The sequence below is a fragment of the Excalfactoria chinensis genome, chromosome 2, assembly GCF_039878825.1.
Source record: "Excalfactoria chinensis isolate bCotChi1 chromosome 2, bCotChi1.hap2, whole genome shotgun sequence".
Classification (NCBI taxonomy): domain Eukaryota; kingdom Metazoa; phylum Chordata; class Aves; order Galliformes; family Phasianidae; genus Excalfactoria; species Excalfactoria chinensis.
In genome coordinates, this window is record NC_092826.1 from 93,328,957 (window position 1) to 93,346,849 (window position 17,893).

At 38.7% G+C, this 17,893-nt stretch overlaps 1 protein-coding gene across 2 annotated transcripts in view; it reads left to right on the forward strand.

The window, feature by feature from the left end:
- The window catches only part of GLI3 (GLI family zinc finger 3), a 197,705-nt gene that overhangs the window by 141,545 nt on the left and 38,267 nt on the right, over positions 1-17,893 (forward strand). For both annotated transcript variants that reach the window (XM_072330201.1, XM_072330202.1), the window contains one exon: positions 5,449-5,650. In XM_072330201.1, coding sequence (XP_072186302.1) covers positions 5,449-5,650 — 202 coding nt within the window. The remainder of the gene's footprint in view (positions 1-5,448; positions 5,651-17,893) is intronic.

A 17,893-nucleotide genomic window follows, 5' to 3' on the forward strand; every position in this document is an offset into this window, starting at 1 on the left:
ATTAGAAAAAAGAACAAAACAATTAGCAGGAAGCCAATATTAAGACTTTTTTTTCAACAGTAACAATGACCGTGTTTGCATTTAATAACTAAATACGGTGATGAATGCAAAGCAGTGACATTTGTTTGGGTCTTTCTTTTTAAGGGTTTATATAGTTGTGTTAAAAGTACTCTTTGAACTTTGCCCAGCATCGTCAAAGAACACAGTAGAGAGATTGGTAGTTTCCCTCATTATCTGCTATCAAACTCTGAGCAAGTTAACTCACTCAAAGACTGCTGCTCATTTATTCTGCACAACAACCAAATAGATACAAGCAAGATATTGTTCTTATTTTGTGAAGCAAGTCCAAGTCTGTTTCTTAATTGTGTGTTTACACAGCATATAGCACAGTAATTTGGCATAATAATTCCAGTGACAGCATACACTAGGCACAAAAGAACTTTAAATGCAGTTTGAGCAGATTTTGGCCTTTTGTTACGCTGGAAGACTGATTTCAAAGTGAGAACAGTTAACTGGAAAGTTAAATGTTGCTTAAGGAGTAGAAAGTTCTTGAAGCTCTGAACTTCAGTGTCCATGAACTTTCTACAGTGTATAAGAGAGTAAGTCCGGGATCATGTGTTCTCAGTTGACATGAGCCAGCAGTGCAAGCTTGCAGCCTGGAAGGCCAACTAATATGTATTAAAAAAGGGGTGGCCAGCAGGGAGAGGGAGGTGATTGTCCCCTTGTACTCAGCTCTTGTGAGGCCCCATCTGCAGTACTGCATCCAGGCCTGGGGCCCCCAGTACAGGAAAGATGAAGAGTTCTTGGAATGAGTCCGGACGAGGGCCACTAAGATGATCAGAGGGCTGGAGCACCTCTCCTATGAAGAAAGGTTGAGGGAACTGGGCTTGTTTAGCTTAGAGAAGGCTCCTGGGAGACCTCATTGTGGCCTTCCAGTACTTGAAGGGAGCATCTAAACAGGAGGCAGTATGTTTGTTTACGTGGGTGGATAGCAATAGGACAAGTGGGACAGGAAGGTTTAGGTCAGATATTGGGAGGAAGTTTTTCACACAGAGGGTGGTGATGCACTGGAACAGGTTGCCCGAGGAGGTTGTGGATGCCCCATTCATGGAGGCATTCAAGGCCAGACTGGATACAGCTCTGGACAGCCTGGTCTGGTGGTTGGCGACCCTGCAAATAGCAGGGGGGGTTGAAACTAGATGATCATTGTGGTCATTTTTCACCCAGACCATTCTGTGATTCTGTGATCCTATGACTTTTCCTCATCCACTCCTTTGGGGCATGAAAGGTATATCACAATTCTCTTTGCTGCTGTAATGTTTTTCCACCATTTTGGTGGCCAGAATCCCTGACTAGATCTTCCTGTCTTCTTAATTGATCTTAAGGGGTTCAGATATGTTAACTATAATACCAAAGTAACTAGGGGAAGATATTAACAGTAGCAATAACTGTGATTCACTGTTGTGGCTGGATAGATGCCAGAACTGTCTTTTAAACACTTAAACGATTCCAAAAATCACAGGTTTGGGGTTTGGTGTCTGCCTGTTTCCCTTGGAGAGTGAATTTTGTGTGCCTTAATATGGTGTTTAGTAGAAGATAAGTGTGTTCCTGAGGTTTCTAGATTCATCTCCTGTCAGTATTAATATCCTCATTCTGATTACATTTTGTCTCTCCATACTCTGAACGAACTTCCTATTCTCATAACCTTCAACAGAAACTATTGCTTTAGGTGAGTTCTAAGAAGTTTGATTTGAAGGAATGGAATAAAACAGGTTTGATGAAATTTGATTTAAAGAGATAAAATAAATGATATATGTCTGAAGATTGCCTTATAAATGATTAAGCAGTGCTAAAAACTACAACTCAGAAATCAAATTCATGGACAAATTTGCTGGATGGCATATTTCATTTTTGAAATTTATGATAGAGATAGATATCTGTTATTTTAGAATTGATCTCCATCCCAGGAATAAGATCTTTTCTTCTGACACCTGCTGGGTTTTTTCTTGGCACACTCAAGTCTTTACTATCTACTGCTGGCTTCTTATAACTATAATGTCTTCTCCAAAAAGGTGACATTCCTAAACAAACCTTCACTGTCAGCTTCCATTTACATGCTTTGCCAAAACTGTTTTTTTTTTTTGTTGGTTTTTTTTTTTTTTCAGTGCTTGCACAGTGGGAAATGGCTTTTCAATGAATCACTGGTCCTGCATTTTTTTGTTTTAAAGTATTTTATAAAGAGTGTGGAATGTAATGCTTCAGTGGGAGAATACAGTGAGCAGACAAACATCTCAAATTACTGAATAAATGTTGAAGTGTTTGTGTTTAATATAAGTGCCTGGGCAAGGCTGAAAAGTTTGTTTTACTATTCAGAGTAGTGTAAAAATAGAGATCTATTCTTTTTCGTAGTAATAGACCAGTTGAGAATGATGTTAGGCTAAATGAATGGTTTAGCAACCATTCTGTAGTACAGTGGATAGACAGCTCATGCATAAGATTTTTTAAGAATGTGAAACCTAATTAAATGATGGAGATCTGAAAAAACAATAATTCCATTTAATTGCATTTCTAGTGCTAAAAATCATGGCCTCCCGTGAAGCGAATCTCCTTCTCCTGTTGTCAGATTCTGTAGAGCTCTTGCTCGGCCTTGGCTGTTGGTTCCTGCTGTGAAGCAGGAATTTTCCCTGGTAAACAGGAAACCCTTTGACCTTAGGAAACTGGCCTCATCCCAGGTAGATGGAAGGTGCTGGTGAATTACTGTATCTAGGTGGGGTGCAGAACTGGACACTGCCTCAGGGAGAAGACAAAGCCCAAGGCTGCTGGATGGTGCAGCTAAAGCCTGGGCTATCTGCCATCAAGGCACAGTGTCTAATCACAGAAGAAGCAAAACCTAGGTATTGTCCCCTGTTTTTATTACCCAGTCCCAGTTTAACTTCAAATGAAAGACATTCAGGTGTTGGTGTTCTTAGTAACCACCGCTCTTCTTTTATCAAACCTATGCACCCCTGTCTAATCAGTGTCAGCAGCAATCAGCTCATGTTTTGCAAGGTCCTGAGGAGTTTCCCAAATAAGTGTCAAATCCTTTGTAATTGTACAGATTCAGAAGAGAACCTTTGATTTATAAGAAGTAACTTTTGAAATTTATCTTATGCTGCCATTAGCAGTGCACAGTGACTAACAGCTTTAAATACATTACACTAGGTCCTAATTATCAAAAGAATGGGAGCTGTGCTTGTCCCCTTCTGAGTATGCCTGCTGCCTTCTTGCTAGCACAGCAAGGTTTGTGCTTGAGGATTCATGTCAGTGTATGCATAAACTACATAGTCTCCCTGTCATATACAGCACACTGTTAGGATAGCTGGTAATCACCCAGAGTGTCTGAACATCTCACTTTGCTGTTCAGCAAATGTCTAGCAGGTCTTACTTCCCTCACTTGCTGCTTAACCAGAAACACCTGTACGTAGCCATTCCCTTGTGAAACAGCAGTAGCATAGTTTATGCACCTTTAAAGCACTTCAATTGTGTCCTCAGCTCAGGTAAATTACATTCCCTCCTATTGACTTCAGAGGATTTGTTCTAATTGATGCTGGCTGAACAGTCAGCAGATGAGAGTTGTGAGTGAAAGGTGTAAGTGCAGATTTCTGTTTTGTAAGTGCGTTTTTTTCTTTTTCAATAGCATGTATCTTGTATTTTCTTATGAAGTACATTGAAGTTTCTTATAGCTGCTTATCAGTGTCTGGTTTTATTTTGGCACAAATAAAATGTCTCAACCTTTGAAAGATGTGAAGGATACAAAGCACAGCATTAATGAAGTATCAAGCAGACATGCTAGATAAAATAGATCGCATAAAATAAGTGTAGTAGCTCTAGGAAGAAATAAATGGCTATGCCTGAGTTTTAAATGATGAATTGAGAACATGAATATTCATTGAAAGGCTGAGCAGTATGGGCAAAGGCCTCTTGCAGAGGTAGTGCACAAAAGAAAAAAAAACAACAAAACAACATCTTAACCAAATGCCAGAAAGAATTGACAGCCATGTTGGCAGGTGAGGCAAAACTCAGCACAGATTAGAAAAAGGACTGTAGACAGAGATGTGGTCATGGAAGCACAGCAGCAGTGAAGTGGCAGCTTTTAATACCAGATAAAAATCATAGCTACTGTATGCAGAAAAAGGGCAATACACTTATACTTGTATGGAAAATGTAATGGCAGATTGTAATCCAGCTGTGTCCTTGGGATTAATCTAATCAGAGTCCGTGTGACTGGTTATTATTAGGCATTTAACTTAAATACTTCACTGAGGAATTGTCCAGAGCACAAAGAGATGAGCAAGAATCAAGAATAGCAGACCAATAGTAGTGGCTTGCTAACATGTGTTAATTTTGAGTAAGTTACAGAGGAAGTCAGGAAGTCTGACAGAAGTAACAGTAAAATAAACATTAAACCAGAGACCTGCATGAGTCTATCTGTCAGGATTATTAGGACTCAGTCCTTTACTGCAGGTTAAAGGGATTAAAAAGGTAGATAGTTAAGGGAGATAGTTGAGTATCCAGGAGGGAGACTAGTTCTCTCCTTCTCAGATTCAGGTGAGATGGAAAATAATTAAATAAAGGGACTAGATTTAAAGCGATCTATCTTCCATCTGGAATGCAGATTGTTGAGATGATGTGGTAAAATAGACCAGAAGGGTTAAAGAATTTCAAAGCTGCACAAAGGATTTAGAAATATAATATTTATTTGTTTGAATAGTATTGCTTTCTCTTGACTGCTTTGAAAAGACTAATCTCTAGTTTTAAGAAATCTGAAAACTGTAGACCCTTGTGCAGACCAACAAAAGAATATCATGGGATCCTGGATGAGTTCAAATAAAGCCTACCATTTGTCAGTCTAATGCTGTGAATGCTAGTTTTACTTCCATTGATAGAACTGACCTGTATAGTGATTTTCAGTCCTGATTCTTAGTCTTCCATCAAGTATTGTCCAGGCAGAAGTGTGGTCAGCAAAGGAGAAGATGCTGCTTCATTTCTGTGCTGTATTTTACAGCTTTAGCTTGGTTGTCTGTATTAAAGACATGTGGGTTTGGGTTTGTAAGTAGCCTAGATCTGAACCGCTGTCTCATTGCTTGTGGTTGAATTAATGATGTGAATGTCTAAGAAACCATCAGATTCATAAATCACCAGAAATGAGAGGGATAACTCATAAAAGTATTTCCCTTTTGTTTAGCAATTTATCATTTTGCTTGCACATTAATAAACACAGCTCCACTGAAGTAAGCCACAGGAAGATAGATTTTTCATCCTAATTTTTCTCAATCGTAGCCAGTAGATTACAAGTGGAGAGTGGGCTTATCATAGCATGTTGGTATCTTCTGACTCTCCACCTATCACTGATAAAAAATAAATGCAATTAAGTACCCGGGTGGATAATTATTTGTGTTTTTATTACAGGCACCAGGTTTCCAAGTCCGAGATTATCAGCTAGACCAAGCCGAAAGCGTACATTGTCTATATCCCCCCTATCTGATCACAGCTTTGACCTTCAGACCATGATACGGACATCTCCAAATTCCTTGGTCACAATTCTCAATAATTCTCGTAGCAGTTCCTCAGCCAGTGGTTCCTATGGCCACTTGTCTGCAAGCGCAATAAGGTAAGAGTAGCATTTTTTATGTATATTGTATGTATATCTGTTTTTTAATGTCTTGGACACACAGGCACGTATGCATACAAACGTGAATGTACATTTGTATCTTTATGTGTTTTGTTCTTCGTGTGTGTATTTGCAACTTCTGTGCTGTTCACTGGAGCCTAATATGAAGTATAAAATACTTTTTTTCTTGTTCAGAAAGGTAAACACAGGAGACATATTGGTATATTGTCATCCAGACCAGATAATCTTCCACGTTACCAGCAGAAGAGTGTGTGTGTGTTTGTGTGTGTGTGTGTGTGTGTGTACCCAGGAGTCTGTATTCAGAGAAGAAGCTCTAGGATAGGTTTGTGACTTAGATGTCTTGTGTTCTTCGGTCCATGTGGGTAACAGACAGTGAAATGTTCCTACGTTACAATCATCAGAGATGAAAGCACAGATGTTCTTGGCATTGATGTTCAAGTTTTTTCATGTTTTAATTTGTATATTGAAATACTAGACTTTCTGTGGCTGAATTATCTTATTTTTCCACCAAGAAAGCACTGTTATTGTCTCATATCACTAGAAATGTGGTGATTTTCATTTGGCCGCTTCACTTCTAGTGCAAGAAAACAGCTTGTTCTTCTTGTGCTTGTTCAGAAGGCAGAAGAGCAGAGTAGCAAAGGACAAGGTAGGGAGAAATTGTACATTGCAGGGAAAAAAATGGGAAGCAAGCAGAGCATAGAGATGGAACATAAGTAAAACTGCCATAAAATGAGAGTGGAAGAAAATGAGGAAAAGCAACATTAAAAATGGAGATGCAGCTGCAGAGCATGCTTGCATGTGTGACACTGCTGTATGTTAACTGAGAAAAATTCATTTGGTATTCCAGAAAAAAATCCTTCTCCAAAGTATTAGAAAACACTGGTTTTGCATTTATGGCTCTCGTACAAAGAATTCTTCTGAACCCTGGCTTAAGAACAGGCTCCACCTTCAATTTGGAATTGAGGGAAAGGAGCAAGTCCCCACAGAAGTTTCTTGAGATCTGAAAGACCCATTTTTGGCAAGGCTCAAACATGCCTTTCCAGCATAAATGGCACACTAAAAACTTCAAAAAGTGGCTATGGGGATTTGCGCTACTGGAGAAAATGGAGCATACAGCTAGTGTACTGAATACTGTAAGCCTGCTAAACCTTGAAAGTTACACAAGTACAGATATTTGGCACTAGTGCTGTTTTTGTTTATTTTGTTTTTATTTAAAGTACTTCTTTTGAATAGTACTGCTTCATAGCTCTGATGTGATAGAGTAGCTGTGTGGTATTTCGTAGGCATACTATCATAGCTCTGCAATACAGCTCTATGACCCCAATTATCAAGCTTCCAAATGTGAAATATGATTTATATTGGTAACTGACAGAAGTTTTGGACCACATCTGTTAAATGTTTTGGCTGCATGAAGGTATACTATCCTACTGTCATTAAGATGAGAAGGCACTTCAATTACTAATCTCCTTTTCCATTGTTTGTACTTAGTTACTTTGTTAAAGCCAATAGTGCATGAAAGTTGGCACACTCTCTACATTAGATTAAGTCTTTCCACCTTTTACTCGTATCCCACAGCTGGAAATGGTTATTACATCTTTTTGATATGCTGAGTCACAGACCTAAGGGCTGTACCTGCCAAGCCAGTCTGATGAACAGTTTTGTTGTAGATGGTTGACGAATTGATGTGAGTTAAGTGTGGAGACTAAAGGTTTACTAACTGATACAGTAGGTCTTGTGAACTGCTGTCATTGGGGAGATAAGGTTTATGCATGTGAGTCTGTATTTAGCAGAAGCTTTCAAGCACTCCTTGGTCATATTTTACAGGTGTGCATAATCCAAAATTTCCTAACTATTTTGAGTTCATAATTTCTTCTTTTTAACAAGAATATTCATGTTCAGCCCAAAAAATGGTAAACATATCACTCCATTCTTCCAAATGGAAAGGAGGGAAAGGGAGAGCTGCCTCTTTTCCCATGTTTGAAACTCATCTGTATTGATGCCTTTTAACTTCTCTCATGTGAACATGTCTGTAACAGTTACACCAAAATAAGCAGTAACATAAGGTATTCAAACCAGGCCACATTTCATTACTTTAATAAATTCGAAGACTAAATATCAGTAAAACTTTATTTATTGCAATCAGCTGTCTTGTAAATAATGTATTCAGCACAAGAACTGCTGTGCTGGGTCAAGTTGTTGTTCATCCTGTTTAATATCCTGTCTGCAGCAGTGGTCAAAATGTAGAAAAAACATAGGAAAAAAAAAAACTTTTCCTAGTGTGAAATTTTGGGAACTTGCAAGTAAATCTCATAGGAGTTACAGCAAGAAAGTGGTATATAGTTCAGCAGGCCTGTGGATAGAATTCCAAGATGGGAAGGATTTGTATTTTAGAAAATGTCGGTATCATTAACTATACTTAACATTACACAATCCTACTTTCAGAGCAAGTTTCCAATGGCTTTTAACTTAGCACAGACTATTTAAAAATTGGCAGAAATTTTTCATGGCAGATAGATATTTAAGGCTGAATTTTTACAAAAGTGCCAGCAAATTTGTTAATTCCTAGTAATGAAGTTAGAGGTAAACAGGCTTTCTTATATGTAGTATTTTGCTATCATTTATCTGAGATGCTAAGATTTGCCAGAGATGTCATCTAAATACTGTATATATGGTCTTTGCTGTTCTTGGGAAGTTATCCCGTTCAGCCAAGTGATAAGCCCTTAGGAGCTTTCTATTAGCATGTATTAAATGTATTAAATAGGTGTTTACTAAGAATTCAAAGTGTTCCAGTCTGGGGCACACAGAAAGGAAGGAGGACTTTCCCCTGCAGCTGTTGCTAATCTGGAATCTCCTTGGGAAGTTTTTGGAGTCAAAGTTGTCTGCCCAACCATAACAGCCTTGCTTGAGCATGAAAAAGAAAGCAGTTTTCAGAGGAGCCAGGAGCCAGACCAGGATCTGTCCAAGCTGAACACGCTGGGACAAAATGCTTTCATGTAACACACAAAGTAAGATTTCACTATAGGAGAGAAAAAGCTGCAAAATAAGGCATGCAGAAGCCAGTCATTAATGAGAGTGAAGGTACTGCCCCCTTGTGATTGTGCATTGATACCTTCTTTAATTTTAGGGTTGTGTAGTTTTGGATTTTTTTTTTCACAGGACCCCTGCTTGCTTCAGTGCATCAGCTGAGCCTTCTCTCTGGGTCAGTCAGAGCTGCAGGCTCTCCCTCAGCTTTCTCAGGCAGCTGAGAAAGAGGAGGGAGTCAGTTAACTTGGTTGTTTGCTGCATGGAGAGCAGACTCTATCGCAACAGAATCCCAGCCTGATGCTGGGCAAACTGCACTAGTCAGAAGTTACCACCAGGCTCATATCGTTTATTTTCTGGGGGCACTCTTAATTTTTCAGAGAAGCTGAGTGTTCACAGCCATGGCTGCTGATGGCTATTTTGAAAATGTAATGTGCTATGTTATGTTAATTAACCCAGGACGTCGGGCCTCCGTATCTGAAACTGGACAAATGCAGTGAGTGGCACTTCTTATCCTTAGTGCTTCTTTGATTTGTGTGCCTGTGCAAACAGGAGTCCTTTGCCTTAGAGGGAGGCTGATAGCATTAATGTTTTGCAAAGTATTTAGATTCTACAGAGATGAGCACAGTGAGGAGCCCAGGGAGGTATCAGTATTATGTATTCACAGAAAGTTTAAATATGGTAGAAGGTGCGCCTATGGGCAAGAAGAATAATACTAGTATTTATCATTCAGGAGTATTGTGTGTCTTGTGCCCTGGATGAGATAAGAATCCTGATGGGGCAAGGGAAGAAGAGGTGTGTGGTCAAATAATTAAAGACTGATGAGTGAGAGCAAGAGAGTGCAGGCAGGTTTAGTTCAGGCGTGTTTGTTTCTACAGCCTTAGTGCCCTTTCAACCTACTTTGTTTCAGGGGTGCTACTTGTGTTAAGGAAGTACTTCCAGGTCGGTCTTTTCATTAGCTCAGAGATTAAGAACCATGTTTCAAACAGCTTTTTGGCCTTGAAACTCTACATGAGTACTGTGGGATGCTTAGGATGAATTCAAATGAAAGAAGATGCATTTGGGGCTGTGTTTTTACAGAGCCAAGCATTAAAAGGGCTCTGGTCCTTGACGTGGGTACTACTTCAGTTAGAATAATAAATAATAATATTTCAGCACAATCCAGATAGTGTTTGGCTTGGTGGGTGCTTTGTCATTGTCAGCTGGCAATGTAATTCTGTATCGTGACTACTGGCTGAGTACTTGAAAAGATGCTACTCCTGGTGGCAGCTAATATTGGATCTCCTTTAGCACACAAGGTAGAGCTTCTACTTTGTGCATTTGAAAACACCTGTTTTTTAGGTATCAGCTGGGAAGGACTGTGCAGAAAGGAGGCATATGAAACAGCATCAAATGAGGATAATCCTTCATTTGACAGTTACTTATTTGGTAACCTGCTTCAGTCCTGCACTCCTGCTATTCATTATTCTTGATTATTCATTATTCTTAATGACTTCCTCCTGTCATATAAGCACCTCATACAGACCTTTCGGGGTAGCCAGTGCCTTCCGCTGAACTGCTTTATAGTTACAGACGGGTAGATAATATATTAATTTCTCTTAGCAAACACAAAGAGAAGAGTGAAGCATGAAAACAGTTAAGATACACAGTTGAAAGTAAGAAGTCTTGTGTGTGACAAAGTGAAAATAGCTTCTGTAGAGAGCACACAGTCTGATTATGCACTGTATTTAAAAAAAAAAAAAAAAAGTATCCTTTTATCAAGTTTAAGTTATCCAGTTTTTGAATTTAACAGAACATCTTGTAGTTATAAGACAGGGAGCCTTCATGTTCTCAGCTTTCCTTCTTTATTCAATATTTTATGCATTCTTATTATATCTCCTTGTATTCATCTCCTTTCTGAGGCAAATGGTTTTCAGTCTGCTCTTTAAAGACTTCTTGTATTGTCATTTCTGCCAGTCCTCTAAGAAGGACTGCCTCTACTACATGCAGTAATATTCCAGAAGAGGACCAGCAATTCAAATGCACTGTGGTTTTGTGTATTCTCTATTTCTTTCTTGCTGTCTTAATGTGTTTTTGCCATAGTTTCATATTGAGCAAGTTCTCATTCTTCCATTGAATTCTGCACTGATCCTCACAAACTGACTCAATGACTCAGTGCCTCAATGACTTAGAGAAAGTGTCTGACTAGTTCAGACTCTCCCCTTAAATATCACTGTATATCTCACTGTCATGTTGCTGGTTCATCTAGCATATCTAGCTCCACTGATAACTCTTAACTCTTCACCATACTTCTCAAAATAATTTTGTCAGAGATACAGTTTTTGTTTTTTCATTGCTTACCTCTGTTCACAGAAACATAAAATGGCTTAGACCACCCTCTAGGTCAGGCTGCTTTAGGGCCCCATCCAGCATGATCTTGAATATCTACAGGTTGTTGACAGTTACAATGGAAAACAGAAGACACCAACTGAGAATTCATATCTAATTTTTATTTAAAAAAAAAAAAAAAAAAAAGACTGCTTAATTCTTGTCTATGATTTCCATTTTAGATTGTAAGATTTAAGTATTCGTGTGTTTTGACTATTTTTTTGGATCCGTGTCACAGAACACAAATGCTGCTTAATGAACTGAATGGTGTAATCTGCACATTTAGAATAGGACAGGTAGAACAAAATATATTTGGCAGTGTTTTGCCTGCAGCTCTGTTCGGTAGGATGTACCAGATATAAAGCGTGTTGTTTCTTTTGGAATTAAAAGCGCTTTGCATTTTATTATCTCTCTTACTGGGGTCTAAGTGAAATGCAAAGCTGACTTTAAGTGGAGGCTTTTCTTGCATCAAAAGGTCTCAGTAATAGCATGTTGTGTGTTGTAAATGAAGGTGTAAATACAGTTCAGATAGATTCAAATTCAGACCAGGTGTCTGAAACTTGTTCTGTTGTAACTGGGCATATGTCACATATGGGTAGCACAGGGCTTTATAATCTGTGGTCTTGTACCTATGTACAGTTAATTCAGAAAAAAAGAAAAAGCATATAATGCTTGACCATTCCATCCATTCCAAAATAGCTTCGTTTTATATCCATTTTCTAGACGTTTGAATGGCAGGGAATTGCTACAAAATGAATACAAATGAAATTCTTCAGTGTAATGGAATGTTGCATCTAATTTTCGCTCAGTTGAATTGGAGTTCTGCAGCTGGCCTCCTTTAGAAAGTGCATACAGATTGCAGGATGGCGATGTTCAGGGAGCTTAATCTGGAGATCACCTGTGTTTTGCATTGGAAAGTTGTAGATTATTTTTCACCCCACACACATAATATACAGAACAGCAAGATCTCTGCCTTCAAAAAGCGTATAATCTGAAAAGACAAACAAAATAAAGAAAAGTCGAGTATGTAGGCGCATGCTTGCATACACATTTACATATACAGATGCATATATACAAGTATAATTACATTCGTGTGTATGCATGGAGATGGGTATAACTACAGTTCTTGTAATTAAAAATCAGTTTGAATCAACTTGTTCCACGCTGATTTGATATTACCAGAGCTTAAAGTCTTTAGACAAAGCATTGGACTAAGTGCAGTATTAATTCTGGGAAAGTTCTGGAGCTGAGAAATATGCTGGGTTTTAACACATAGTTCCCTTCATTTGCAGACCCTAAAAAGTGTTAACTAGCACTTTCCAAGTAATTAATGATATTGTCTTTAGAAACAAACAAAAAGCTTAGGCATGAATTTGATTGTGAAATAGGTTTTCCAGAAATGTCACGAGCTTGCATAGAGGGAACACAGATGAATTACACAAGATACTATTAATACAAAGTCCATTGGTAACATCGGTTACTAAGGATTTCTGAACGGGAGTAGCACAGTGAGAAGGACGAAGCTGTCAATGCTGCCTGAGCATATATGGTTAATCCTTGTAGTTTTATGGCTCTCTGAAACCATTCCATTTTACTCCAGCATATGGCAATGTATTCATGAAGAAAAATTTCACCTAGCCTAGCAGATAAAACAGAATAGATAATACAGTAAGCTGAAGGGATAGTGCGACCACAGACTGTTAATTTAAATTGGTAGTGGGAAAGTGAAAAAAGAAGCAGTGATGCATGTGAGTTAAATGCAGTTTTAAGATGATGGCTATTATCTGATGAAAACTGAAAACATAGTATAACTTTATTAGATGTGTCTCTACAAATTCAGTTAGATGACTTGTCACGAAGTTGGTGATTTTTAGTAAAATGTGTCAATATTACAAATGCAGAGGGATATTCATGAGACCTACTTTTGAAAAATGTGGATTTCAAGTCTCAGGCCTGCCTTTAGAATCATACCGTATGTCTGGTTTCATAGTGACGGCTTCAAATTGTTTTCCTCTGTACTTAAGTGACAGGCTATTAAAACAACTGATCAGTTGTTTGTGTTATCTATGACTGCTGCCTGTTAGAAAGCTGAGGGAAAAGAAGACAATTTAAAACAAAAAAATCTTCTTAGTACTAACAAATGTTACATTTATTGTAGTTACAAGGCTTTAAACAGAAGTGCATTTTTAAATTCTCCCTTCCTGTAATACCATTTGGTTTTCATTTTACATGTAAGATATTTCAAGCAGTAAGAATTTCATGGATATTTTCTGGGCTACAAGGTTCCTGAGTGCATTGTCACTTCAGTGACCTGAGCAATTCGTCAATATTCAGCTTTGCAGGCTGCTTCCATCAGGAGAAGTGGATGACGGATTTGGAAACTTTTATTTTTCCTTGCTCCAGTTTGTTTACAAGAACTTACACAAGTTCCTGTTTCCACAAACTCAAACAACAGGAGACAGTTTTATTACATGATATTCCTGGCTTCTTCTCATCCAATTCTTTGAAGGACTCATTGGCTTTCTTTCTTCCGTGTCTCTTTTGGAGTCAGAGTATGAGACTGTCCTGCTGACCATTGACAGCTCTCCACATCTAACTATTCAATGTTCCTGGCTGCATGTTAATGGATATACATAGTTCTATCAGAATAAGCACATCAGTTTTGGTGTTTGAAGTCAGCTTATACACTGCCACTTAGCATCCTTGGTCCAACTCCTGGCCACCTTTTGCATATGTCCCCTAGTGTAAGCAGTGGCTCCCACATGTCAGTTTACTGTGGGATGTGTGAAGCTATTTCGTACATTACTCCTTTGAAAAAAAGAACAAGTGAGCATGTCAAAACTATCACTGTTAATTATGACTTGGATAATGACGTAGTTCAGCAACAGTTTCTGTCCTCGTAGATCCTGGACTTAGAGCAGCTCTACAGGACTTTCTGATTTTGGTTTACACACACAGCAGTGTGTAAGAGTTGCTTTCCTGAAAAGTAGGTGGATACACTGTTGGAAGGACATTTGTGTGCCCCTATAAACATTCCTAAGCAATAAAAAATTTACAGATCTGTATCAAAAATTAAAGATGAATTGCTGGCATGAAAAGGTTGAACACTCCATTCCACTCCATGAGTCCAGTCATTCATGCTACATTTATTGCTGAATTTCTACACCCTCAATTTTACTTGCCCAAGAACTTCATGCAACTCATAAGGGAGAGTATGATGAAATAGTGACATCTGTACCTACTTGAGCATGAGCTAAAAGAAGCTGTGGTGGTACCTGATGAAGCCCAGCTAATACCTGATGAACAGCTTTATTTACTGTGAAGCCAGTCCACTTACAAATCTTACAAATCAGATCTTGCAGAACTGGGTGTTTGATGTTACAAGGAAGATATGTTCACAGTTTTTGTGTGGATGAGTAAACTATTGCGATAAAAGGAAACTTTTGTGATATAATGAAGCTATAGTCACATTTTCACAAGGTTGGAATCTCTTCTGCATATTTGTGCCAGCCTGTCTGCTTAGGCACACTTACGCAATGTATAAGAAATAAGGACTTTTTCTGACTTTGAATACACAGCTGTTTTGTGGTTAAATTGTGCAGCTGTAACCAGAAATGGACAACCTTGATGTAGGACAGCCACAAAGAAGCCACAAAACTTGGTTTCGATTATAATGTCTGTTTTTCTTCTTCTTGAAGTCAGTTCCTTAAAATTTGATGTGCTCATGTAATTGCAGTGCAGTTCACTGAACTGCTTTTACCTCTGGTAAAAGGGAGTTTGGAACTTTGCAGTGGAAGAGAATAGAAAGTGACAGACTGACAGACATACGTAGAAGCCCATAGTATGGAAAAATAAATGACTTCGGGACTATTCTGTTGTTATATAAATATCAGATGTTATTGAAAGTAAAGTATTGCACATCTTTTCTAACTCTTGCCCCCCATTAAACGCAACAACTAGAAAGATAATCTGCATGTAGTTAGTAGTGATATCATGAACATTCATGTTTTTTTTTTCTCTTCTCCTGTGCTGATCAGAAGCCTCTGAAGTTATAGATTGTCTTTCCTCAGTAGGTAGATGGAAGGTTCATAATTCACTTACATTTTTCTCTACCCAAGATTTTTGGAAATGCCTTGTGTTTTGAAATACGTGAATGATTGAGGCAGTCAGCTTGCATTCCTTGGGCATCTGGATTGTAAAAGTGTTTAGTACCCTGTGTCTGAACTGTAGCCCCTTGGAGGTATCACTAGAGAAACATGATGCAAACTGAAGTCTGGGGAACTACAGTCACTGAGTGGCACCAGTGCTGTATCAGTATATTATTTCTAAACTAACATGGTCACTGCCCATCCTGCTTGCTAGTGCTGTCCTCCTGGCTGGAAACCAATGTTAGCTAATTTGGACCAACAAGCAGGCCTACGGTTGCTTGGCAAGACAGAGGGATCCATGTGGGGCCTGAGGAGACTCTTGTCTAAGGAGATTCTGTACATGTCCTGTGTGCAAGAGAAACAAAGTTTTTGAACAAAACATGTTAAAAACTTCCAAAAGGGGGGAAGATATCCAAATCTCTGCAACAGAGCACTCTGTGCTAGCTGTGTTGCAAGCTTCATTGTTGAATAGCCTGAATGGTTTCTGAAAGGAAAAAAAAAAGCCTTGATACCTTGTGTTCCTTAGGATATTTCTGGTCTTTTCAGATCAGAAAAATTGGCCAAGCTGTCCTGTGTCAGCATTTTGCCTGAGGTTGATGTTAAACCCAGACAGGTCATCTTGCCTCATTTTCATAAGGCTTTCCGGAAATTGTTGGAGTTACTTGAAGGCAGCTATCTGAGCTATTTAAGAAGTAGCCACGTATTTGAACTGTTGTCACCATTTCTGAGTATTGTTTGTGGCTAGTTCTATTCTGCTCCTTTGCAGTCTCCTTTTTTCATCTGAGGGGCTTTAGGATTGGAGAGAATGGAATGCAGGTTGCAAGGTTCAATGAGGAAATCCTTGTACCTCAGTCTCAACCCCGTGGTGCTGAGTACTGTACAAAACAAACAAACAAACAAAAACAAACTGAAGAAATAAGAATTTCTCTTTTCCTCAGCACATCTGTGCACCTCTGTCTAACTGCACCTGCTGCTGGTGTCACTGCTTTCCAGTAAGAACCAGATGCTAAGATAATGTCTGGACAAGAGTCAGCAGAGCATTCCTTAACATCCTACCTTTGAAGGCTCCATGTGGTGTTAAAGCAAATGTAAAGAAAGAGGACATCTCTGTGAGGTGAAATCTATCCTTTCGACGGAAACAGTATATATTTACATACAGGGACATAACAAATATGCTTACATAACTTCTAAGCACCTGCGCTGTATTGGTGTAAGGCCTGCAAGGTACTGCAGGCTAATGAAACTGGCTTCTGTATTTGTTAAAGCAGCATTGCTTCTGTCCTTCAGTTAGAAAAGTATTTTCCCCATTGAAGGCATCAACACTTCTTGTGTTGCCCCATGTGGAGTAGAGAATGCAAAGTAGAGATGACACAAGAATAACCCACTAGCTCAGGAGACTTCTCTGACCTCTGGAGGGATGGGGTGGAAAATATTGCCAAACTCCAGTACATGTATTTCAGCTGCATTAAGTACAACTTGCATGTATACACGGTGGGGCTCCTGCAGTCTTCTACTCACAGCCAGAGATTCCTTTCCACCATCCAACTTTCATTGTCACTGACATTTTGACAGCCCTCCTACTGAGCTAAAAATATATTCTGTTTGTAGCAGTTTCCTCCTGCCCCTCCTAAACTGTTTGGGAAAGATCTCTTGTACTCTGCAATTGGTTCACATTCAGAAGCTAGTGTATCTGTAGTCACAACACAGTGATAGGTAGGAGCTACATCACTGAGCTGAGGGCTTAGTTAAGTCACATCTTGTTGGTCAGTTCTGAGTTTGTCTTTTAACATGTGCGTTCTGAAGAATATCACAAATATTTTAAACTAAGAATTGCAAAGCTAGGTATTGCTGGACATTCTTAGACATCTGGAAAGGAAATAATACCAAAAAAAGAAATCTGAGTTTCCAAGGATGCTGTGTACTTGAAGCTCCCAAAGAAGACAATCCACGTAATTTTTCTTTTAAACCAACTCAGCTAAGGGTTGAAAAAGTCCTGGGTACTAACTGCTTGCAGGGAAACAAAATATTCTATGTTATATTTTGTTGATGTTAAAGTGTTTGAAGTATATAAGATTAACTTAGAATAATATGTGGGATGGTAGCGGGGATATAGTAAGGAGGCATTGTTTCAGCCTCATGTATGACATTGTAATTGTATGTTTTTTAATGAACAGACTAGAGTAGTTACACTTAGTAATGTTTGTTCACTAAAAAGGAAAGGGGGTGTTAAATCATTGTGTTCTTTGATGAATGGCTTGTACACTGAAGAATAAATTGAACAAACTGGCATAGAGCTCAGTGAACATGAAATCAGCTATTAGAAGAAAGCTTGTGAACAAATTCTGAGCCCGATATGCATCTTTTGATTAATGTCCTATCAATCATCCATAGTGGCTACCTTAGCTAAGTCGTGCTGTAATCATTCATGGTTGCTTACAGAAACACTAGCAGGGACTATAGTGCTGCAATAACTGAATATTATTACTGATTTCTCCCTAACTCTTGCTGTGAACAATTACTGTTTTCACTCCGTTTCTGCCTCCTTTTATTAAGAAGAATACAATGCAAAATGAAAAGAGAGTTCCTCAAAGACCAGTAAAATTCTCTCAGGATATTCTTAATAATATTCTGACCTAAATGGGCAAACTATTGTAATACAGAGTTCTCATCAGGAATAATAGTAATG